The sequence below is a fragment of the Ahaetulla prasina genome, chromosome 4 (genome assembly GCF_028640845.1).
Source record: "Ahaetulla prasina isolate Xishuangbanna chromosome 4, ASM2864084v1, whole genome shotgun sequence".
NCBI classification, from domain to species: domain Eukaryota; kingdom Metazoa; phylum Chordata; class Lepidosauria; order Squamata; family Colubridae; genus Ahaetulla; species Ahaetulla prasina.
Genome location: NC_080542.1, coordinates 57,984,674 through 58,010,913, shown reverse-complemented (window position 1 = coordinate 58,010,913; position 26,240 = coordinate 57,984,674). Strand labels below are relative to the sequence as shown.

General features: G+C 36.5%; 1 protein-coding gene across 2 annotated transcripts in view; it reads right to left on the bottom strand.

Annotated features, from left to right (window-relative positions):
• Positions 1–7,846: 7,846 nt before the first annotated feature.
• Positions 7,847–26,240, bottom strand: part of RPRD1A (regulation of nuclear pre-mRNA domain containing 1A) — a 45,696-nt gene continuing 27,302 nt past the window's right edge. Inside the window, exon 7 of one of the 2 annotated variants that reach the window (XM_058181826.1) lies at positions 7,847–8,828. In XM_058181826.1, the coding sequence (XP_058037809.1) occupies positions 8,679–8,828 (150 nt within the window). In that variant the 3' untranslated portion in view covers positions 7,847–8,678. The remainder of the gene's footprint in view (positions 8,829–26,240) is intronic. The other variant, XM_058181824.1, reaches the window with a different exon arrangement.

The window sequence follows — 26,240 nt, the reverse complement described above, 5'->3', positions numbered from 1 at the left end:
AGCCACATTCTGTGGAGGCCAGTAACGGTGAATATGCTGAATTCAAGTACATAATGAGGCAAAAACTGAAACAAGGGTCAATCAGCACATTTTCAGATATGGTGGCTGCAACACTAAAATGTGAGGAGCTGAAACACGTCTCACAGCTTGTGGATATTTGTGCTACATTTCAAGCATCCAGTGCGGATTGTGAAAGAGGATTTAGTTTAATGAATCGGATCAAAACAGCATCCAGAAATCGTCTTGAAGTGGATCATTTGGACCAGCTGATGCGCATAAAGTCAAAGCTGCAAGCAGACGAGGCCATCAACCTGGACAATGTGTACAACCATTGGAGACGTGAGAAGGACAGACGGAAAATTAAGGTGAAATTTAAGTCTTCAATCAGAATGTGCTCATCTAGTGTCACTTATTTACAATTTTCTTTTATGGATATTGATCATTGAACACTGCCACTAGTTTGAGTTGTAAAATCAAATGAGTGTGTCATATACTGAATTTTGTGGAAAAAGAGTTACTTGACTGTCTCCCAGACCACAGTAGAACAATCTCACCCAGTGCATGGCAGGAGCTTCACACAATGGCTTATGCTCATAATGCAAGTCAGAGCTTTATAATAAAAATGTTAAGTATGTTTTCAAAATCGGGAGTTTACAGTTGGCTTGGTTTGGTTGGAAGCTCATGCTATGCCATAGTTAAAATTAAATATTTATACTTCCAATAGCGTTAACATACTACACAGGTCATGAACAAGATTTTTGTAATTTTCATTGTGTAAGTGGGCTAAATCACTTAATTAAAAGTGTTATAACAGAAATGTAAATGCTGTAATTTGATTCTTTTAATAAATCATGTGACTTGAATGGATGCGATGCTGGCATGACCACAGTGCGCACGTCTGATGTTGCTCACAGTGGTCCAAGGGACCGCTCAGGGAGTTAGTGTGCTTGCTCGGACTCGTGAAAAATTAGAGGGAACATTGATTACCGTATGTGGTGGACAAGCCCAAAAGCAAGAAAATATTGGACGAAAATACACACATGGCTGGAAAAAATGATAAAACAACATATAGACCTGAAACCAGAGATATTTTTGTTAGGCATGCTATCAGAAAAATATGATAAAAAGACTGCATATTTGATCCTGCATATACTAACTGCAACGAGAATTATATTTGCTCAACAATGGAAAAACCATGAGATCCCATCTGAGGGGAACATAATTAAAAAAAAATAGATTGTGCAGAAATTGATAGACTAACTCTTGCTATTAAAGATAAAGAAGAAAGTGAATATTTTTTGATATGGGACATATTCTATCAATGGCTAGATAACAGAAACAGAAGTTAGAAAGGAGGAGATATAAATGGAAGAAATGGTATAGAGGAGAATTGTTAAAGAAGTTAAAAGTATTAATGTTATTATATTATTATGCTGTTATATTAATAAATATGATGATGATTACCTATCACAACAAAGTTGTATAAATATGACTATTTAAACATAATTGTACCATACCATACAAACTGATGAAAATTGAATGTTATATAAATAAAACATGAAAAAAAATTAAGCCCTCTGATAATAATTGGAAAGAGGCAATCTGCCTCTGAAATCCTCTGCAGTTCTACATGATCTAAGATAAACTGCATAGGAGTAGAACTCATTCAGTATGTGTAAATCACTGAGTTCAATATACTAGTTCACGTACAATACATAATAAAATGAGGTTGAGATCTTTATCATGAACAAAACTATGAAAGTGGCACTAGTGTGAACTGGAAGTGTTGCGGCAAGATTGGCTAAAAAATAGCAGGCTCCGATGAGCCTTGCGAAAATCCAGCCAGACAAACCACTGTCAGGGGGTTTTCAGACCAGATCCGTCTTGTAAGGACAGTGAAGAAGGAGAGGCACCTCGACGACCAAGAGGAACAGGCAAGTTCCTCAGAGGTTGGAGGAAACTCTTTGATCTGGTGGTGACTGTCACGAAGCTGCGGAAACCGGAATAATATTTGTGCAGGTGTGATGTTTTGGATGGTATTGGTACCAGGTGAGTGACTGGCCAATTCACAGGTAAAAAAGAAGTATTTTTAAAAAATTTAAAAGAAGTCTCAGTGAGGAAATAGCAGCTAATTGGCGTTGGGGAATGTTACTACTATTAATCGTCTCATAGTTCCCATCACCAATCTCTTTCCACTTATGACTGTATGACTATAACTTGTTGCTGGCAATCCTTATGATTTATATTGATATATTGACCATCAATTGTGTTGCAAATGTTGTACCTTGATGAACGTATCTTTTCTTTTATGTACACTGAGAGCATATGCACCAAGACAAATTCCTTGTGTGTCCAATCACACTTGGCCTATAAAAATTCTATTCTATTCTATTCTATTCTATTCTATTCTATTCTATTCTATTCTATTCTATTCTATTCTATTCTATTGAAGGGAGAAGAACAAAATGGAAGTTAAAGCACTAAAACCCAAAACGGAGCTTGATATTTGGATTGGAAATTGGATTTGGAGATATTAAAATTATTATAAGAAAAAGAAACCTGAAAGAAAATAGTTTCTGAATAAGATTGGACATAATCTTAAAAGTTTTGAACTTTGAAGGAAGAACAAAGAAAAATTCAAAATAGAAAAGCTTTGTAAAGGAATTTTTTCAATTGGATTTGAAATTGGATTTTAAACTGGAATTTGGGATGTATAAAATTAAGGAAAGAAGAGACTTGAAAAACATTTGATAAGTGGATTTAATATACAAATTGGATTTGAAACTTATGGATTGGAGAGAGACATCCGCTGAAGGAAAAAAAGCACTACAATGAACTATTTGAAATCTGGAAAAAATTAGTGATCTTGAGCTACAAGAGCCATGAGAATTTTGAAGGAGGATTTGTTTTCTTTTAAGCTGTTTGATCTCGACAACCAAAGGAGGTGAAAAATAATAAAATTGTAAATTGGAGTTAAAAACAAACCAAAACGTAAAATGTGGCAGAAACTAATTGAGATGGTTAAAATGATGTGTGTATCATTTAATCTTGATAGAAAACAAGAAATTGTATCAGAACATATTCAATTAGATAAAGAGGCTAAGAATGAGAAGCAAGAAAACAGCACTAAAGGTAAAGACATTGATGATGAAAAATTAAATGATTACATTGGGAGTACCAATGAAAAAAAGAGAAGGGATAGGAGGAAACAACCTACAAAAAAGAAGCAAACTAATGGAAGAAAAGGAAAGGGAAAAAGGCTAGAGGAAAATATTTTTAATGATTACACTGGAATTAACAGTGGCAAAAATAGAGAGGATAGGACAAAGCAAAAGAGAAAAGGCGAAAGGATTACGCACAAAATAGTTTAATGATTACATTGAGATCAACAGTGGGAAAATAAGAAAAGTGAAAGGAGAAAAGGGTAATAGATCAGATGGGAACTTAGGGCAAACTAGATGGGTAAAGGATTTAAAAGTCAAAGAAAAGAGGCGTGGCCAGCGCTGTGATGAAATGGTCGTTCACCCCGACAGCTCCGGGGTGAGCGCCAATATTCCCCCTGAAATGGGGGTCCGTTCTGGACCTTAGCTGCCTCAAAGGGGCAGCGAAAAATGGGGAAACCGCCGGCGTGTTCAGGGAGGAAGCAAACTCCCTGCAACCCCGGTCTTTCCCCCCTGACCCGTTGGGGAGGAGTAGCAGCCGCCATCGGCTGCTCCAAAGTCGGAGATGGCCACAAGAAGTGGGCAGGAGGAGAAACATCTAAGAAACAGATTACTGAAGTCGGGTGACTGGAAATAAACCCACGAAGAAGTGTTAAATAAAGATTGGCACAACAATGGAAGAAACATTGAAATAGCGGCTAAATTAAATGCATAAGTGAAACTGGGAAGAAACAATTTTAAAAGATACCTAAATTCTGTAAGAAAGGGTTTGAATCAGAAGTCTAGAACCCTAATGGAAATCAATTGGCTGTAAAATGTTGGGACTTTGAGCACTTTTGAGAAATGAATACACGTTTAAGAGAAACACTGTAACAGCAGCTAATTACTAAGTGAAAATGAAAGATAATTGGACTTTGACAATGAGGGCTTGGAACTGAAGCTCAGAGCCCTAACAAAAAATAAAAAATAAACTTTTCTTGAATTCAAACTTTGTTTAATATTGTAATAATGGTTAATTACCAAGTGAAAGTGAAATGGAAGGAAAGATATTTAGACCTTTACAAGAAGGGCATGGAACTGAGGCACAGAGCCCAAATTAAAAATAATGAAGAATATTGATTGATGAAAAGAGTTAAAAGAGATATTTTACAGATTCAGTGGAATACCCTGGATCCCTTTTTTCTGTGTGGTTTTGGACTATAAAGAATATAAAGAACTTTCTAATGGGACAAGGTTTGGAAAATACAAAGGAAAGGCGTGGCTTAGCAATACAGAAATAAAATGGTTACTGTTAAAAAGGAGATACTTCAAGACAGAGGAAGAAATGAAAAAGAAACTTTGCTTTAATCAAATTGGAAGTTTTGACTAATAATTCAGGATTTGCAAGAAAAAAGAAAGAAAGGAAAAAAATATTATTTTGACTCTATTGGAACACTTTGAATCCCTTGGAACTTGGAATTAAATGAAATATAAATAAACTATTAAATTGACTTTATTGGACTATTTTGAATCCTCCACCGTTGTAACTTGGAATTAAAGAAAATACAAAGAAAATATTAAAGTGCGAAGAGACTTGGAAAAAAGGAAATATATGAGGACAAAAGAAAGGCGTGGTCTAACACTAATAAAATGGAGAGTGAGCTACACCTAATGGCGAAGGAAGAAATGACACAAGAAGAAGCATAATTGCTTTCAAATAAGATAGATTGGCCATTTTGCTATTTGTGATTTGTAATTATACTTAGAGGATATTAAGAGGATATTTAGAGGCAGAGAAAGATAGTCAAGAGTGGAATAGTTTTTGTGATTTCAGAACTATTCCCCAGATGGCAAGAGAGCTTCAAGAAAGGATATTCGATGGCTGACCTCTGATTAAAATATAAAAGGCCAAGAAAGGATATTGGATAGCTGACCTCTGATGGCCACTTTTACTATTTGTGATTTGCAATTATATTTAGAGGATATTAGAGGATATTTAGAGGCAGAGAAAGATAGTCAAGAATGGAATGGTTCTTGTGATTTCAGAACCATTCCCCAGATGGCACGACAGCTTCAAGAAAGGATTTTGGATGATTTAAATATAAAAGGCCACTTTGTTATTTGTGATTAGTAATTATTCTTAGAGGATACTAAGAGGATATTTAGAGGCAGAAATTTAGAGGCAGAAAAAGATAGTTAAGAATGAATGGGTTTTGTGATTTCAGAACCATTCCCCAAATGGCACGATAGCTTTAAGAAAGGATATTCGATGGCTGACCTCTGATTAAAATATAAAAGGCCACCTTAGATTTAAATATATTAAAAATTAAGCAGAGAATTGTGTCACTTATGTAAGAATATGATGTGTTAATGACAGAATAATTATTAATGTTAATGTTGTTTTGGGGAATGGAGGAAAGGATTATAAAATAGATCGGGGAAAGAGGGAAACGAGTGTTAAATTTTTCAGGGAACAGTTGAATATAATATAAGAGAACTAAGTTAAATATGAAATTGAAACTGAATTGTTAGGTTAGAGACATTTTACATTTGCTTTTTTTCTTTTCTTTTTTCTTTTCTTGTAGTTTTTTTATGAGATTAAACTACTGTTATATTTGGATTAAAGGAGTAGAAGGGATTTGAAATTTGGGGACTAGACTTGATTTAAATATTGATTTCAGAATGGGGGGATAGAATAGAATTTTGGGTAAAATTCGTGCAAATAAAAATAATTTTATAAGGGAAAAGAAAATATAGTGGATTTAATGTATTGGGGGTGAAATTTGATACTCTGTTCAAAATGATTGTTTTATGTTTTACAAAAATAATAAAAATTTTGTCAAAAAAAAGTCAAAGAAAGGATACAGAAGAAAAGACATAATGATTATAAAAATAAAAAAGAGGAAAAAATGAGAGAATGGGATAAAGGGAGGGAAATTTTAAGAGGCGGCTTGCTGGATGGAGAAAATGGTTAAAAGGAGTAATTAATGGAAAGGAGGAAGGCTAATTTGTTATATACCTATAGTTATAAGTGAACTGTATTTTTATTATTTGTGATTGTAATACGAAATATATTGTGTAATACAAATGGTAGAATGGAGAAAAACAAGAGAAAGGAGGAAAGGAAATATGCTATATACTTATAGAATCAAATGAATTGTATTAATATCAGTATTGTAAAAACTGAATTATGACATAAATTGTGAAATACAAAGAATGGTAGAAGGGTTAATATGATCTTATTAAGGATTTTGAAGGGGTTAAGATATGGAACATCAGATGAAATTGAAATTGAACAAGATATTAATAGAAATTAAGAAAAAGAAGATGATTAAGAGATTAAGATAATGTTTTATCTTATTTGAAAAAGGTGGTGTGAAAAACAAAACTGAAGAAATATATTGTTTTCAGTAAAATGGTAAAATTATTAATAGAGAAATAAGAAATGATAAATTGACATTAAGAGATAAATGTGAAATATCAAGCTATAATAAAAAAATAGAAACTAAGGATGGAAACGACTGTTTAAATTAAAGGGTTTCAATAGAAAAAAGCAAATAAGAGGAAACAAATTGATGATAATTTACAAATGTGGTGATTTTGAGATTGGAGGTTAGGGTGGATGGTAATATTGATTATAAATTAAATATTAAATAGAGATGAAAAATAAAAAAGTGAATATTATGGTAGAAATTGAAATATATAAATTATATTTGGGAAGTAATTATGTTATAAGCTGTAATTTTTGACTCGGTCAATAGTCTATTCAGAAAAAATGTACTCTGTTTTTTAAAAAATAAAGATTTTTACAAAAAAATAAAAAAAAGAACGTGGCATTAGTGTAAGTGATCATTTGAAGAATGTTATTCTTTCAAATTCAGATTATATAATTACTTCAGAAATTCACAATGGAATATTTTAACAAGTAAAAATTATACAGTGCAGAATTACAATGTACCTGATCAACATACTGATATCCATCTAAAGATCATACTTTAGAAAAATGAACTTAGTTTTTTTCTCCTTTTTTTAGGAAGGCGGATCCAAAAATTGTTCATTTAATTACTAAAATGTTTTAGGACTATTTAAAAATTATAAGCAAGAAGTGAAAAATAGAAGCAAGCAATAGAAACATTTTGGATAAGAACAGGAGCATAATGCAAAAGTTAAGAATCTTAATTTGCTATCTATTTCACTGGACAAGATTTAAACACATATTTAATTCCTTCCATTAAAGAAACTGGATTTCAATATGCTTGATTGGACCACGCCTAAAATGTGTAAACAGCATATGAACACATAACACAATTATTATATAATGCATATATAGTAAATATCCAATACTTATTTCATGAACCAAATGTTTACTATAGAAAGAAGCGACAGATCAGGAGATTTAAATGGGCACCAAAATGCCCATTTATGTTATATAAAGCCATTTTACTATGGCTGTTTGTATATATGTATTTAATAGCCACAGTAAAAATTAATATGTTTAATATGTAATCATGTGTTCTCCTAATAGAATTTAATATATTTCTATTAAACAATGCTACAGGCAAAATCTAAAAATATGCCAGCAAAGGAAAAAGTATTAATATACATACAAATAATTTCTTCATTTGAGATTGTCCATTTAAACATTTGGGCAAACATGTTGAAATATAAGAGGTAAGCATGTACTTTCCAACTCATGAGTCATCAATAATGAATTTTTTTTCATATGAAAACTTCGGAAGTGTGAATTCTTTTTTGGAAGTCAAAGGAAGCAACTGATATTTCCCAGAGCAACACAGCTTTTTGGTTAATGAACCTAAAACACTACAATGGTATTTTGTAATTATTTACCTGGGAGTATATGGACTTGCTTCTGAATTAGAATTTCACTAATATTTTAGGTTTTTCTAAGTACTTACATATAATCACTCCCAGTTATGGGAAGTAAATGATATTGAAGAAACACTGTTTTGGATGTTTTCTAGGTTGCCTACTTTGGCATAAATAAGAGCAGAAATTTTGCATAAGCATTACATTTGAAAGTGTAAACAATTCAGTTTAAATATTATGATGGTTTGAAATGCAAAATCACATAACATTTTTGATTTATTTAAATAAAATCACTGTTTATTTTTCAATGTTTGTTTTTAATATGATTTGTATTCAACATTTAAAAAAAATATTTGTTCTTCCAATATTTAGCAGTCAAAATATGTTTCTGATACTGATATGCACAAATGTTTAATTTAACAGAATTATATCCACAAAAAGCACCCCCCAAAAAAAGAGGCTGCTTAATATTGGGGGAAAGATTTAATCAAAAAGAATAGAAAAATTATTTGCAATAATCATTTTTAACATAATACATAAATGTTGCCTCTTACATAGTACCTGCTTTATCACTTGTTAGTCAAATATTAAACAAAACAATATTCAATATTTCTTATAAATTAGAACATTTCAGTACTATTCTCTGCAAACATATAAAAATAATTATCAGTCAACCTGACCAATTCCCCATTCCAGTGAAAGATTTGAATATCACTCATCACTATATACATCCCCTGCAAAAGGTAGATGCACTTGACTTCCTGTAACATTGGGGAGCCTTGACAGATCAGGGAGGCTCTGGATGCGTGACTTCAGTTCTTTCCGTACCTGGGATACACCATTTAATTTGCGCTTGTATTCCTATAACACATGAAAAACATTTACATAAGTCAGTTAGTCAGACAGCCATTTCATTTTGGCTATTAAGAGGCAAAAAATGACAACAGTCCCATTTAATTCATTGAATATCACTGCAGCCTATACAAAACAGAAACTGACTAGAATAAAACAAGCTGCACAATTATACAACAATACAAACAAAATTGTAGATTTAAATTTATGAATTTTGGACATTAAAATAATGTAATAAATTTTAGATCAAGCAATTAAATATAATGTAGAATAACAGAATAGTAAATTTACTAGTGTAAACTTGTCAAACATCCCACTGGTAAATGCAGCAAAAGAAACTCCCGAAACATTATTTTACCAAGAATATAACTTTACTGATAATTCCACATAGACACAGAAGTAGCAAAACCAGTTCTAAAGTTTTCACGTGAAAATCAGCATAGAAAAAATCTCCCTTTTCCCCTGGACCTTCCCACTGTTCATTGTCCACAAATCAATTGCATTCATTTTATTTTGGAAACAATTTGAGCGCTTCAAAATTTTCCCAGGGTTTGACCTTGGGGATTGGAAGTGTCCCAGGCTTCATTGGCTCAGCTGCATTCCTCAATTCTCTCCCAAACTTCCCTTGCATTCCAATATTTTCCCTCTCCCCTCCCTGTTTCTGTTGTCTGGTTGCGAGCAGGTATGAGTAGGTCAGCCATGACACACTGACCCTCCAGAAGAAAGATAATCTTACAAGGAAACAAACATACAGAAAGTTACATTACATTTCCCCCTTTTCCCCATATTCTATCGAGGCCAGTTTGGAACCTGTGGATGAGTCTAGATGCCCAAACATCCCCTATCACCACCCATTCTGTATGTGCCAGAAGGAGTCCCTTGGAAGAACCTATTAGGCTCAGGAATTCATGCCAAAACTTTGATGTGAATTGCACTCCCTCATCTGAAATGGTGTGTTCTGGGAAACCATGAAGCTGGTATATATGCTGTAAAAATAGTTGAAATAGCCATCAGGCCAAAGAAATCCTGAGACACACCACAAAGTTGGCTAGCTTGGAGATCAAATCCATGATAGTCCAGATTACACTATTCCCAGCACTCTCTGGCAGCTCCCCAATAAAGTCCATAGATATTTCTTTCCATGGAGCTGTGGGGCTGGCCACAGTTTGCAACAGACCTGATGACTTGCCGGGCAGCCACTTCATCGAGGCACAGACAGGACAGAGGGCCACACAGGCTTCATGTTCTTCTTCATACTTAGTTACCAAAATTGCCCCTTTATGAGGTGAAGAGTCTTTATGAATCTAAAATCCTCTGGCCAGCTGGAATGTATACCTAACTCCCCATCCATGCCAGCCTGTCTCTTAATGATAGGTCGTCTTTATATTGTTGGAACCACTCATTCCTCCCAGAGCATTCTTTAATGGTTGCAATAGATCTTCAGCTAACAGCAATGGTGATGTTCTCTGCTGTCTTGTAAGGGTTGGTGCTGTAAATTGTCTGGATGGAATGATGGAATTAATGACTTCCTATCAGGTGCTGTTGTGCTGTGGCATTTGGGACAGGGCATCTGCCAAGAAATTTTTCATACGTAGAGGAGGGTAAAATTAAAACTATTGAAGTATTGGGACCACTGAACCTGTTTAGGAGATAATTTTTGGGGTAATTTTGGATAATTTTTTCAACGTTTCTAGGTTCTTGTGATTCATTCACACTTTGAAAGGAATCTTGCTGCCCTCCAAGAATGTTAGGAGAGCTCAACAGACTGTGTAGGCTTCTTTCTCCCAAATAGCCCATTGCCTCTCCAGTTTCGGACAGCTAGAGGGACATATACACACTCCCTTGGTATTCCTCTGGAGCAGTACTGCTCCTACAGCCATGTCATTAGCATCTGCTTGTATCCCAAAAGGCTTATCTGTATCAGGATGTTTTAGGACGGATTCCACAGCGAAAAGTTTTAACTTCTTGAACACAGCTTGGCACTCAAGTGACCATTTCAAAGACTGGTTGAGCTTGGGCTTAGCTTCTCCCTTCATTTTCAGCAGGTTGGTGATAAGTATCTGGGTGCGTGGGGATAAATTGGTGGTAGAAGTTTGCAAACCTGAGAAAACTCTGCAGTCTATTAACAGCAGCTGCTTGCAATTACTGCAGGTTCAAGTCCCACCAGGCCCAAGGTTGACTCAGCCTTCCATCCTTTATAAGGTAGGTAAAATGAGGACCCAGATTGTTGGAGGCAATAAGTTGACTTTGTATATAATATACAAATGGATGAAGACTATTGCTTGACATAGTGTAAGCCGCCCTGAGTCTTCAGAGAAGGGCGGGATATAAATGCAAATAAATAAATAAATAAATAAAATAATTGTGTCCTTGTTCAAGGGGGTTCCTACTCTAATCATCACATGAACTTTACTAGGATCCATCTCTATGACCTCTTTTGAAATTCGATACCCCAGATAGTCTAGGCTGGTCTTGGGAAAGTCACACTTGGACACCCTTGCATAAAGTTGAACCTTCCGCAGTTTCTCGAGCACTGCTCTTACCAATTTCATAAGCTCCTTCCTGGTCTTGATAAAGATTAGTATATCAACCAGTGTTGTGACCTAGGCCCAAGTAATTATTACCAGACACAATCAGTCCTAAACAAATGTATTTTATTAGAACAGCTAAGAATTACTTCATTCTCAACTTAATCCAAATTAAGTCCAAAACAAAGTCCTTCAGAAAAAGTCTTTCGGCCTTATCCCAAACCTTTGTCTTCTTTGGCACCCTGCCAAAGGCTTTTCTTGGCAAGAACCCCACGAAGTTCAGAAACAAGAGATGCCAACTAAAAACAAATGTAGCAACATTGCTTTCCTACAAAGAATCCAAGTGTCATTGCTGCTCTTTTAAGTCTTATGGGAGGGGCCAATCATCTGGCCTTACTGCCGAATTGTCCTTTTTGCTTTAGCTGCTCTTGCCTTCTGGCAACGTGCACTAGGAACAGGCTCCTCCTGTTCCTCTAACTCTCTGCTGTCCGCCTCTGGAGGCTCTGGAGTCCGTGCATTGCTCCCAGATGGCTTTGGCCCCATCTCTTCCTCTGACACACAGTCTTCGTCCGGGCCTTCCCCTGAGGACAATGACTGACTCATTGTCCTCCCTAGCGTCCTCACTGTCCAACTCTGTTGCTAGCTCTGCAGGATGCTGGCAGACCACTATACCAAGACCCCTTTGTATAGGAGTTCATGTAAGACTTCATTTATCAATTACGTGAACACTGCAGGTGCTCCTTGTAACCCAAATGGCATCATATGGAATTGGTGCAGGGGGCAATTAAATGCTTTCTTCCATTTGTCCCCTTCCCTAATCCTCATTCAGTAATATGCCTCCCTCAAGTCCAACTTTGTGAAAATTCTCTTTTTGGCATGTGTTCTAGTGTGTCCTTCATTAATGGGAGGGAGTACATATTTTCTTTGCCGATATAGCTCATCCTCCTATAGTCAACCATAATCTAAGAGACCTAGCCTTATTTTTCTTGACGAGCACAGGCGCCACCATACTTGATTTTGCTGGTTGGATGAAATCCCTAACTAGATTTTTGTCTATCAATGCACGGAACTCCCCCATTTCCCTGGCTGTCATTGAATATATCTTTGGCTTTGGCAGTTTAGCCCCAACACAATCTCAATTGCACAATCTGTGGGTCAATGGGGTTGAAATGTGTCCAATTCCTTCTCATTAAAGGCATCAGTTAAGTTGCAACATTCCTTTGTAATCAGTAGGTCTAAACCATTGCTTGCCTCCAGTGTTTAGGGGTTCCACTTTCATCTACTTGCAATAGCATGGTGGACTCTCAGCACTTTCATTAATCCTTATTGGTTGGCTGCTTTTCTCCACATCCGCCATTTATTTTTGACTCAGTTCACTGAGGGGTTCTATTTTTTCAACCCCACTAACTTTGGATCAGGGGCTAAAACAAATTTAATAGTCTCTACATGTGTCCCAGCCTTGAGCTTGACAGGTTTGGTCAGATTTCTGGCACTGTCTATAATTGAACCATCCAATTGGACAAATGCCATAGGTTTTGTTAATTTCCTCAGTCGCATCCCCAACTTTTATACCACTTGGGGGCTAACCGAATCCAACAGGGCAGTAAGGATACCTTTTACTCTCGAAGAAGTCACCAAAATTTCCTAGCTGTCATAGGGATGATGGTGCTACTTACCATCAGGGCATTTTCTTCTTCGCTATCACTTTTGTAAAAGACAGATCCTGTCTTACTGGGGGTCAGAGTTCTCTCATCCCCACTGAACTGAAAGGGAGAAAATTCCACAACCTGCTGCCTTACTCAGATCTTCTTCTTTGACTTTGCTGGAGGTTTTTTCCTCTTTGCTAGTCCAGAAGGGGGAAGCATTTACCAGACATGGTGTGAGGCATTTGGCGGCTCAGTGTCCCTCCTTTCCACAGCAGAAGCAAATTCCTGGACTTTGGTGGGGCATCCCTCCTCTGGTTGGAGGTGCATACTTTTCCTACTCTGGGAGTCCCTTGCTTCTTCAGCATCTAGGGTCAACTCTCCTGCCCAGTGTGTTCATGGTATTCCATCAGGTCAATCTCCACTTCAGTAGCTCCCTGGTACCACACTCACAGATTGCACAGCAATCCCCTGGGGCAGGCAATGGTGCAGTCCTTCCCAAAATTGGTAGACCAGTATGCGCTCAGGCCAGTCTCCCAAATGGCTGGCCAGGCTATGGAAGTCTTGAATGTACTTTGTTACTGATCATTTGCTTGCTTTAGGGCATGGATGAAAGTTTCTGCATGCTGGGCTGCTCTTGTAGGGCTTGCACTAGGGCATTGAGATCATCCAGGTCTGGAGTTTTCTCATTTTGCAAAGACACCAACCAGCTAGAAGAAAAATCTCCAGACTGGCCATGATGGTGTGGACCTAGGCTGCATCGTCTGGGTACATTGCTCTGTAGTATTTCTTGTGATGCCAGACCTGGCAGGAAATGGGCTAGGTTGCTCGGATGCCAATTGAAGCAAACCACTGGGGGGGGGGAGCCTCTTTTCTAGGACATACCCCATGGACAGACCAGCTCCTGCCATTGGTGCCAATGCTCTAGTCACTGCTGGGCCTATTGGTGCTGCCTGCTGAGACTGGAGCACCCTGTGCCAGGATTCCAACTGCAGCTGTAGGTGCTGGCATTGCTGGATGCAGGAGGAGAGAAAAGGGGGTAGCCAGTCACCGGTGCTTCACACCTCCCGACCTTGTTACTGTGGCTGTGTCTCCCGGCATTCAGTTGCACAAATCTCCATTCTCCCAAACATCTCCCTCAACTGCTCCATGGATGATCTTTGGCTAGCAATTGGGAGCGTCCACTCAGCGGGGTCATTCCATTTGGTCAGTCATCTCACTTTCCACTTGCCTCCTCAGACCACGTTAATCCCCATAGGGACAAGTGGTCTTTGGCCTCTGCTCCCTTGCCCACATGTTGCCCTGTGGGTCTTCGGTCCCTGGTAGGGAGTGCCCTTTGCTTGGTCTCTCATGGCTGCAGATTTTTGTTCAAACCTCTCAGCCTTTAATTTTGGGAGCATGCTGGCTTCTCTGGCTTGAGGCAGTGCTGGAGCTTCCCAAGCCAGGACCTCTCATGACTTCTCCTTGTCCTCTGAATCTTTATCTGCAGTCAACATCTCAGGGTTTTTGACCTCCTGGTGGGATCTAGACAGATCACTATTATAAGTGACCAACTGTCCTATTGGTAAAATGCCAACTGTTCTATTGGTAAAATGAAGCAAAAGGAACTCCTGGCATATTATTTTACTAATAGTATAACTATATTAATAATTCCACATAAGCACAGAAGTAGCAAAACCAGTTCTAGAGTTTTCACGTAAAAACAAGCATAGGAAAAAATCCCTTTTCCTCTGGACCACCTCTCTGTACATTCTCCACCAACCTATTGCATTCATTTTGTTTTGTGAGCGCCTTGAAGTTTTCCCAGCATTTGACTTTGGGGTATTGGGACTGTCCCAAGAACCGTTGGCTCACTTGCATTCCTAAATCCTGTCCCCCTTCCTTTTCTGTTATCTGGTTGCAAGCAGAAGTGCATAGCAAGATAGAATCATTACAGTGCTAAAATTCATGAGAAAATTGTGATTGATATTATACCTAGAGTTATGATGGTTATGCAATGTATAAGAGAGAATAATATATAAGCAATTGTTACAGTTTCATTAAAAATCATTGTGACTATTTATCTATATTGCTAAAATGATTCTGGCAGCCAATAATAAAAATAAGTCAGAAATAATCAATTGATATATTGATATGAAGTTGAGATAAATGGCAGGTGCATTTGTAATGTTGCCAAATAAAAAATCTAAATGTTTGAGAAAAAAAAAAGTGTATTGTGCAAACTATTGTACATAATTTAGCTACAATATTTGGCTGTAGAATCAGACTTATCTGAGAATAATAATTTGAGATAGAAGGAATCACTGCAACAAAGGTGTTTGAAACATCAATATAGAGGAACAAATACTGTTCGAATATTTCTCTTCAATAATTGCTGTTGGAAAAGCACTGAATTTTTTTTGTTTTTTTGTTTACATTTATACCCCGCCCTTCTCCGAAGACTCAGGGCTGCTTACAATGTATAAGGCAATAGTCTCATTCTATTTGTATATTTTTTTACAAAGTCAACTTATTGCCCCCCAACAATCTGGGTCCTCATTTTACCTACCTTATAAAGAGTGGAAGGCTGAGTCAACCTTGGGCCGGGCTCAATTGGGCCGGGCTCAAACCTGCAGTAATTGCAGGCTCTGTATAACAGGCTTCTCTACTGCCTGAGCTATCCCGGCTCCTAGACAAAGTCAAACCCCTTTTAAATTTAGATGTTATTATGCAACTGGTCAGGTAAAGTAAACATGCAGAGTGGCTCAGAAGATGTTTCTGGATAAGAGTGACAAATCTGACTGTAGTTCTAAGCCAAGTTCTAAGTCAATGGGACATTATTTAGGATTGGCTAAGGAGACAGGAAACATTAAAGGGGCCAAGCTGAATGGAAAATAAAAGAAGCTTAAGCCAGTATGAAAAAAATATGAATTCAAATAAGTCAGTTATGACATCAGAATTCCAGTCCTAATATATCCAACTTGCCTTTGGCTGAAAGCCAGTAAGAGGAGAAAAAAATCTAGAAAAGGGTATGTGTATTATGGTCTTCTACTAAATACCTCCAGGTCACCTAGAGATTTAAACGTTTACTACCAATTGATCTCTGAAAACAAGGCAGCTTCCATATTCTGCAAGTATAGATTGCTATACTTTCCAGTTTTGTTAGGAAAGGCTCAGCTTCTTAATCTGTCTAAATTCATAAAAGCCTACTTGGCAACCTCTACTTGAATAACTTCAGGTCTCTATTTAAGAAAGTGTGGCATTTATCATTAAAAACAAACAAGTAAAATTTTGATAATCAAATTCCACATTCATCTATTTTCAAAGCAGGAATGCCAGTTCATTACAAGAAACCTACTGTTTAACTGGAAGTTGAGTTTACTTTTCCCCACTCTCAATTCTCCCATCTTTTTTAACTGTAATGTTAACACTACAGATTGTTTTGTGATCATAAGCAGATGTTAAAATAAATTTTTGACTGAAGATTGGATAAACACATTTTAAAAGAATAGTAATTCACACTATTTTTCTTTCAATGTATTGCAATTCCTCTGAGAGTTTTATTTACTGAATCTTTTTTCTGTCTCTGCCCATGTTGTATCTTAAACAAACAGGGACAAAGATACTTATGAAAAAATAATAAAATAAGTCAGAAATAATCAATTGATATATTGATATGAAGTTGAGATAAATGGCAGGTGCATTTGTAATGTTGCCAAATAAAAAATCTAAATGTTTGAGAAAAAAAAAAGTGTATTGTGCAAACTATTGTACATAATTTAGCTACAATATTTGGCTGTAGAATCAGACTTATCTGAGAATAATAATTTGAGATAGAAGGAATCACTGCAACAAAGGTGTTTGAAACATCAATATAGAGGAACAAATACTGTTCGAATATTTCTCTTCAATAATTGCTGTTGGAAAAGCACTGAATTTTTTTTGTTTTTTTGTTTACATTTATACCCCGCCCTTCTCCGAAGACTCAGGGCGGCTTACAATGTATAAGGCAATAGTCTCATTCTATTTGTATATTTTTTTACAAAGTCAACTTATTGCCCCCCCAACAATCTGGGTCCTCATTTTACCTACCTTATAAAGGGTGGAAGGCTGAGTCAACCTTGGGCCGGGCTCGAACCTGCAGTAATTGCAGGCTCTGTGTTCTAATAACAGGCTTCTCTACTGCCTGAGCTATCCCGGCCCCTAGACAAAGTCAACCCCTTTTAAATTTAGATGTTATTATGCAACTGGTCAGGTAAAGTAAACATGCAGAGTGGCTCAGAAGATGTTTCTGGATAAGAGTGACAAATCTGACTGTAGTTCTAAGCCAAGTTCTAAGTCAATGGGACATTATTTAGGATTGGCTAAGGAGACAGGAAACATTAAAGGGGCCAAGCTGAATGGAAAATAAAAGAAGCTTAAGCCAGTATGAAAAAAATATGAATTCAAATAAGTCAGTTATGACATCAGAATTCCAGTCCTAATATATCCAACTTGCCTTGGCTGAAAGCCAGTAAGAGGAGAAAAAAATCTAGAAAAAGGTATGTGTATTATGGTCTTCTACTAAATACCTCCAGGTCACCTAGAGATTTAAACGTTTACTACCAATTGATCTCTGAAAACAAGGCAGCTTCCATATTCTGCAAGTATAGATTGCTATACTTTCCAGTTTTGTTAGGAAAGGCTCAGCTTCTTAATCTGTCTAAATTCATAAAAGCCTACTTGGCAACCTCTACTTGAATAACTTCAGGTCTCTATTTAAGAAAGTGTGGCATTTATCATTAAAAACAAACAAGTAAAATTTTGATAATCAAATTCCACATTCATCTATTTTCAAAGCAGGAATGCCAGTTCATTACAAGAAACCTACTGTTTAACTGGAAGTTGAGTTTACTTTTCCCCACTCTCAATTCTCCCATCTTTTTTAACTGTAATGTTAACACTACAGATTGTTTTGTGATCATAAGCAGATGTTAAAATAAATTTTTGACTGAAGATTGGATAAACACATTTTAAAAGAATAGTAATTCACACTATTTTTCTTTCAATGTATTGCAATTCCTCTGAGAGTTTTATTTACTGAATCTTTTTTCTGTCTCTGCCCATGTTGTATCTTAAACAAACAGGAACAAAGATACTTATGAAAAAATAATAAAAAGTTTCAAATATATTTATATTTACATATAACTCCCACCAATGGGACTTCTGTTAACAAATGAAAACCAAGAAAACAGTTTGCCCATAACTTAATAGTGATTGTCATAGAAAAGGAAGATGGGAAGGCAGGAACTTTGTATATTAACAAATCTAATTAGAAGAAGGGAAAGCTTTTTACCAATAATCCTCAAGGCAACAGGTATTTGGTAAAATACTTCGTTCCTCTTGTAATTCTTGCTCTAGAACTCATTTTCCCCTTCCAGTGCAACCACCTCTGCAGTAATATTTTTGTTTCCATGATTATTATTTAACATTTAATTATTAACTTATAATATTACTTTAATTTTGTGTAATTAATTAAGTTTGCTTGACCTTGTCATATCTTGCCCAGAAACCTAGAATGAGATGGGCTACAAATACTATAAAACAGATAAAATTAATGTAATGTTCTGGGAACTAGTACTAGAATGGAAGAGAACTACTTGCTGTGTTTCACAAATGCCTAGTTGCTAAGCAGAATATAAATTGAAAAAGTTGCAGAGGTGACTTCTACAAGAGGTATGGTGAATTGAAGATAACTGCAAGAGCAGAGCTGATAATCACAGCAAAGATCAAGAAACCAATGAGAAGACCAGTTCCTTGGAATTCTTCTAGATGAAGAAAGGACAGAAGATTATCCACATGTGTTCCTGATGGGTGCTTCCTGCAAGAAGACCAGCCATTTTATATGAGTTGGAGCACCGGAAGATAACAGGATTAGCCATCTTGCTTGCAATCATGACAAAGACATTTAAAGCATTCAAGTAATCAAAACTGATTTTCTAATCCAGGGGTCCCTATTTGGAACCAGTTCACATGAGCAGCGGGCTGGCATAGTGAAGCTCAACTTGTGCAAGTGGCAGGCTGGCACACATACACATGCATGAACAGTTCAACTAGCAAAAGTTGACCTGTGTGTGTATGCACACACACCAGCCCACCACTCACATGAGCCGAACTAAATGCATGTATGCGGCGGTCTGCCACTCACATGAATTGTAGTGCACCTGAGCTGTGCACCAGGAAGCACCTCAGGTGGATCAATTCCCCTCCCACAAAGGTTGGGGACCAGTGTTCTAATCACTTTCAGAAATTGACCTATTTCATGACATTTCTTGCTTCAAGTGTTGAGTGAATTATTGCTGTTGTTAAGTTAGTAGCATAGTTATTAAGTGAATCTGACTTCTTTATTGATTTTGCTTGTCACAAAGGTGATCACACGAACTGTAGCTATCATAAATGAGAGTCAATTTCCAAGTGCCTGAATGTTGAGCATGCAACAGTCATGTGAAAAAATGGTCATAAGTTACTTTTATCAGTGCTGTTGTAACTTTGAAAGATCACTAAATGAACTATTGTAAGTTGAGAACCATCTCTATAGGCTTGCAAGATGGTGCAAATCAGTGGTGAAATGTAAAATTTGTTACTACTGGTTTTGTGGGCGTGGCTTGGTGGTGACTGGGTGAGCATGTCCAACTTTTTTAAAAAAACTTTTAAAAGCATTTTTTCTACCTCCTCTTCGGCTGAAGTGGTTGTAAAAATGCTTTTAAAAGGTTCTGATGATTCCAGCTGAGTTGCCTGGTCGTCAGAACCTTTTAAAAGCATTTTTTTAAACAACCTCTTTGGCCAAAGAGGTTGTAGAAAAAATGCTTTTAAGAGGTTCTGACGATCCCAGCTGAGTTGCCTGATCATCAGAACCTTTTAAAAGTATTTCAGCCGAAGAGGTTGTAGAAAAAATGTTTTTAAAAGGTTTTGACGATCCCAATTGAGCTGCACAATCATCAGAGGCTTTTTTTTTAACTTTTAAAAGCATTTTTTGGCCGAGTAAAAAAGTAAAAAAAAAGCCTCTGATGATCTCTCGGTTCAGCTGGGCATGGGTGGGGGGGGGAGGGAGGAATTTTTGCTACTGGTTTGCCGAACCACCCGTTGCCATCACTACCAGATCAGGTGATCTGGTCTGAACCGGGAGCATTTCACCCCGGTGCAAATCATTATGACAATTAAAATACTGAAGGAGACTTTAAAGAATGAAATCAGGAAACAGTGGTCATAATAGCAACAATGTCAGTTATGATGTCAATTTCTATTAATAGATTATGTCCAAAAGATATTGAAGAAATATCAGATGTAGAACCAATTTTGTCTGATACAATAAAGATGATATTGAAAGTGGATTGATAACTGATAGGCCAAGAGAATTATTTAGAAATGAATTGCTAAATCTACAAAAGAAATTGGCTGAGGTTTTAAAATGTAAAGGGGAAATATAAATGACAAACCAAGAGTGTGACCTGATTATTGTCTCCTCTATTGGATTTACAAAAGAGGTTTGTTAAAATCTTGAAGAACTCTGTGCATTGGGACAAGAAAGAAATGAAGATAAATCAATCCCATGATAATATTTGAATGAACTAAAGAGTAAGACTAATAAAAATAAAAGAATATAAAATTACTTTATTTGATTAAGTAATCAAGTAACCTTAAGTAAGGTTAAAATAAGGTATGCTGTTACTTCTTGGGACTTTCTGCTGAAACCAGAATTGAAAACATGATACTTTATGAATAACTTTAGAGATGGTATCTGGGATAAAGAGATAAATTTTTAATATTAGAGAGAGTAAAGTGCTACTAAAATTGTTTATATTTGTGATGAGGATGGAAGTCACTTTACATATTTCTTTTTATTATATTCTCATGTTTTCCTTTTTTTCTTTGCACTTTTTACTTCTCTCTGGAATAGCTGGAATCTGCAAGGAAAGTTAGGAAAGCTAAAGTTCCAGAATAAGCTAACATTAGCAATTAATATCAAAAATAATAAATTTTATTTCAAAATGTAAAGGTAAAGGTTCCTCCCGCACATGCATGCTAGTTGTTTTCCGGCTCTAGGGGGCGGTGGTCATCTCTGTTTCTAAGCCGAAGAGCCAGTGCTGTCCAAAGACGTCTCCGTGGTCATGTCGCTGGCATGACTAAATGCTGAAGGCGCACGGAGCATTGTTACCTTCCCACCAAAGTGGTCCCTATTTTTCTACTTGTATACATGCTTTTGAACTGCTAGGTTGGCAGAAGCTGGGACAAGTAACGGGAACTCACTCTGTTACGCAGCACTAGGAATTTGATCCGCTGAACTGCCAACCTTTTGACTGACAAACTCAGCATTTTAGCCACTGAGCCACTACATTTTGAACAAGCCATCTTGTTCCCTACATTTTAAAATGTAGGGAACAAGAAAAGACAAAGAAACAATAGGTCCACTAATAGGAGCAGATGGCAAATAGTTGACAGGCAGCAGGGAGAAAGCAGAACTGCTTAATTACTTCTTTGCATCTTTTTTTATGCAAAAGAACGAAACAGCCCAATGGATCAAAAGCAGCAAAGATAGAACAGGTATATAAATCAAAATAGGCAAGGGATTAGTAAGAAAATACTTATCCATGCTGGATTAGTATCGATCACATGGGCCAGATTGTTTACATCCCAGGATTTTGAAAGAACTGGCAGTTGTAATTTTGGAGCCACTAAATGTAATTTTTCAAAGCTCATGCAGCACAGGGGAAATGCCAGAGAATTCAAAAAATGTTGATGTAGTTCCAATTTACAAAAAGGGGGAAAATGGATCCAGGAAATTATAGGCCAATTTATTGACATCAATAGCTGAGAAAATCCTGGAAAAGCTAATCAAGTGGAGGACTTGATTAACTAAATTAGTGGATCAGTAAAATGCTGTGGACATGGTGTAAATGGACTTCAGTAGGTCATGTGATAAAGTAGACCACAGCCTACTTCTTGGTAAAATAAAACAATGTGGGTTAGAGAGTACCACCAAAAGGATTTGCAATTGGCTAACCAATCACACTCAGTGGGGAGTCCTCAGAGGAACTATGGTACATCTTCATGGAAGAAAGTATGCAGTGATGTACCTCAAAGTTTGGTTTTGAGTCTGGTACCCTTCAACATCTTTATAAATGATCTAATGAGAATAGAATGGGAACTCATCAAGATTTGCAGATGACATCAAGCTGGGAAGGGGGATTGCTAACACTTTGGAAGAGAGACTCAATACCCAAAAGGACCTTGGTAGATTTGAATACTGGAACTCTATGGGACAAGAGATACATCCATTTCATTAATGAGAAAAGGTTCTTTAATCTGGTAGGAAAAACAAATGCATGGGTTCAGAATAGGTGGTACTTGGCTAGTAGTAGCCATGAAAGAAATCTAGGGATCCTAATGATCACCACTTAAATATGAGCTAGGAGCATGCTGCAGCTGCCAAAAATGCCAGTTCAATACTAGTTTGTATCCAGAGGGATAGCATCAAAAAAATGAGAAGTGATTTACACTGTACTGGTGAGACATTTGGAGTATTGCATATGGTTACAATACAAAAAGTTGAGATCCTGGAAAGGGTAAAAAGAAACGCAACAAGGATGATAAATGAACTGAAGGTTAAATTGTATGACAAGGACTTGATGGACCTAGGTATGTCTGGTCTATCAAAAAGCGGCATTATGGGGGGACATGATAAATGTGTTCCAGTACTAGAAGGGCTGTAACAAAGAGAAGACTGATTTATTCTGTAAGGCATTAGAGAGGAGGACAAGAAGTCATGGGTGGAGGCTTGTTAAAGAGAGAGCTAACCTAGAAAGAGATTTTCTGTCAGTGAAAACAATTAATCAATTGCCTCCTGGAGTTGTGGGTGTTCCATCACTGGAGGTTTTAAAAAATAGACTAGACAACCATATGACTGGGATGGTAGAAGACTCCTGCCTTGAGCTGGGGGTTGGTTGGACTTCCAAGCTCCCTTCCAACCATATAATTTATTTAAAATAAATAAATTTATTTTATTAAATAAAGCAATTTAACAATGCTTTACTTTATCTTCATCTGTCACTCTGGTTTAAAGTATTTTTTTTTATTCAAAAAGTTTTACAAAAATTTTTTTTCCCCCTTTCCCCCCAACCCCCCTCCCTTCACTAATACCCTCCCCCCTCCCCCCTGGCTTCCCGGAAGAAGCACAAGGTATAGTTAAAAATAAAACAAACATATGCTAAGAAGATTTTCTCCCAAAACTATTATACCAATGTTCCCTCTCTAACTCTGACTTCCTCCTAAGATAACCAAAATCCTTCAAAAAAATAAAAATAAAAATTAACAATTAACAATAGTAAAATATATAAATCAATAGAACAAATTAATCCTAAAGTATTTAAAACCAGCTAAAGCATAAAAATCCAATCCAATTCAAAAAATATGTCCCTTATAACTTCTATAACCATATAATTTCTCCCCCATGTCTTTCTTACATAAGATCTTTTGAGAATATTCTATTTAAAATTTAGTGCAACACCTTATAAAATTTCAATACAGAAAATTACAATATCTATTCAACTTTAGTCCTTCCCCATCAAAATCCAGTATAGATCCAAATATCTAGTCTTTTATGATAGATATAAAACATATAATCAACCCATTTCTTCCAGATCTTCCTCACAAATTGTCTTTCCGGGACACTAATATTTTTGTCTGTTAATATTTTAAAAAAACCTTGTTTCAAGGATAATACTTTTGTCTCTTGCCATTTTTTTTGATGCATTAATCTCTGTCTTTCCTTCATTACTCCTTTTAAAAAGTCAATCACAATATTTCCTAGTAATTCCTTATGTCCAAGAATCCAAAAATTACTGCCGTATATTCCATCAGTCCAAAAAGAGAACTCTTGGGAAACATTAAACTTGTGAGTCTTTTCCGTTCGAGGGACAATCTCCTGTAGTACAAATTCAGGCATTTCATCCAAACTATTTAAAAAAAACTTCTTTACATCAACTTGTTTCTTTACGATCAAATCTTCATATTTATCCACTTTTATTTGTATCTCCTCCATTCCATTTTCCGAATGATTGCACTGGTTAATTTGCTCTAAGCTCTCATCCAAAACGTCCCCATTTTTTATCAATTCGTATTTTTGAATAATTAAATACATACTTTCTGTGTAGTCCTGTATAAAGTCACGAATCCATTCTTCTGAAAGAACCTCCATGAAGTTCCTGCTGAGAATCCCCTTGTAAAATACTTAAACAACGTAATATAATCCAACAGTCCACAGTCAAACACAATAAGATAAAATCTCCATTCAGTTTCGATTCAACAGCAAGGCTCCCTTTGATGTATCGCTCTGCTTTCAGTTTCTCTAAAACGAAACTGAAGGGGGGGGGAAATTTCTCTTTTTTTTAAAAAAAAAGGTAGAAGTCAGAAAATCAAAAATACTTGCAAACCAATAATTGTTCACTCATGCGTCTTCCGTCTGCTTTTAGTAACCACAAAAAGAAATCAGTTGTTAGCAGAAGTGGACACCTTCCTCTTGTCCTGCTTTTTCAGGAGCGCAGTGAATACTGGAGGTTGGGGGAGGGTTCAAGGGGATTCGACCTTTCAGGACTTTGCATTACAAAAACAAAGCCCCTAGGGGAATCTACCACAATTCCCCCCCCTTGCTCTTTCTCTCTCTTTCAACCAGAGAGGGAAATTAAGCCGGGATCAGCTATTATCACCGGCTTTTACCATATTCAATGCGGAGTGCCATAAATTAGCACCCAGCGAGAAAGGTGGCGCCACCCAGAAGCCACTCTGGTTTAAAGTATTGAATTAAGATTGCTTAAATGTTTGTATTTCTTCTGAAAGTCACATAACACGCACATACATGCATCACCCAAATGTTTTACTCCCCCCCCCCCGGAACTACTATTATGTTCCATTAGTTTTCTTGATAATTTTGTTCAATAAAGCACAGAAACACAAGCGCAATAGGCAAAAAAGGTCCAATCAATGTAAATTAAATATTGTGAAGGTGGTTCAATATTTAAGAAAAGAAGATTGAATAGGAAATTCAAGAAGGCCAAACTTTTTAAGCATGCTTAGAGCTTTCCCCAAATCTCAACAACAGAAATCTGATATAAATCTTTCAATTGTCCTGGAAGCCCTTAAGATCTGGCGCTATTTCCTGGCCTGTGGTTAAGGTGTTTACAAAGTTCCAGCTGACCTTTTTAAAAGATGTCATTTAAGTGGATTTATCTGGGAAGTCATGCTTCTTTAAGTCACATATTTTGGAGGTCTTTTGGAGTTGCCTGGCCTCAAAGTCCAATAAATATGTAAAATAAAAAGTTAAAAAGTCATCCTTTAAACTTTCTCATAAATAATTTGAAATTATGGATTAATGGCAAAAATAATTTGTTATGGTAACAAACCAAGTTGTTCACAAGGACTAAGAAAGAAGTCCAATCTAAAGAGAGGTTAGTAAAATAATAAATATGGTTCAATATAAATAAATAAAAACTATTAGCCCAAATTCTTCTATTATACACTGCTAGGCAGGCATGGGGAGCAGAGGTGTAATATTCTTATAAATGATCAGAAATCAATCAGAATAGAAATGGAAAGATCTTAGAGGTCTTCTAGTCCAATCCCTAGCTCAAGCAGGAGACCCTATACCATTTCAGACAAGTGACTGTCCAGGCTCCTCTTAAAGCCTTCCAGTGATGAAGCACCCATAATTTCTGAAAGCAATCTGTTCCATTGGTTAATTGTTTTCACTTTTAGAAAGTTTCTCTTTTCTAAGATTGCTTCTCTCCTTTGTTCCTTGTCATGCCTTCTGGTACTGTGGAAAATAAGTTGATCCCCTCTTCTTTATGGCAGCCACTCAAATACTGGAATGCTATCATATCACTCCTAATTCTTCTTTTCTCTAGTTTAGCCATACTCAATTCCTGTAACTGTTCTTGGTATATTTTAACCTCTAGGCCCTTAATCATTTTAGTTACTCTTCTCTGCACTTTTTCCAAAGTCTCAACAATTTTTTTTGTAATGTGGTGGCCAAAACCTGATGCAGTATTCCAGATGAGGTCTTATTAAAGTTTTATAAAACAGTACAAATACTTCACTTGATCTTGATTCTGTGGCTCTGTTAATCAAAGATTGTATTGGCTATTTTGGCTACTGCCACACTGTTGGTTCATATTTAAATGATAGTCTACTAAGACTCCAAGGTCCCCTCACAGTTATTGTTTTTGAACCAGGTTTTACCT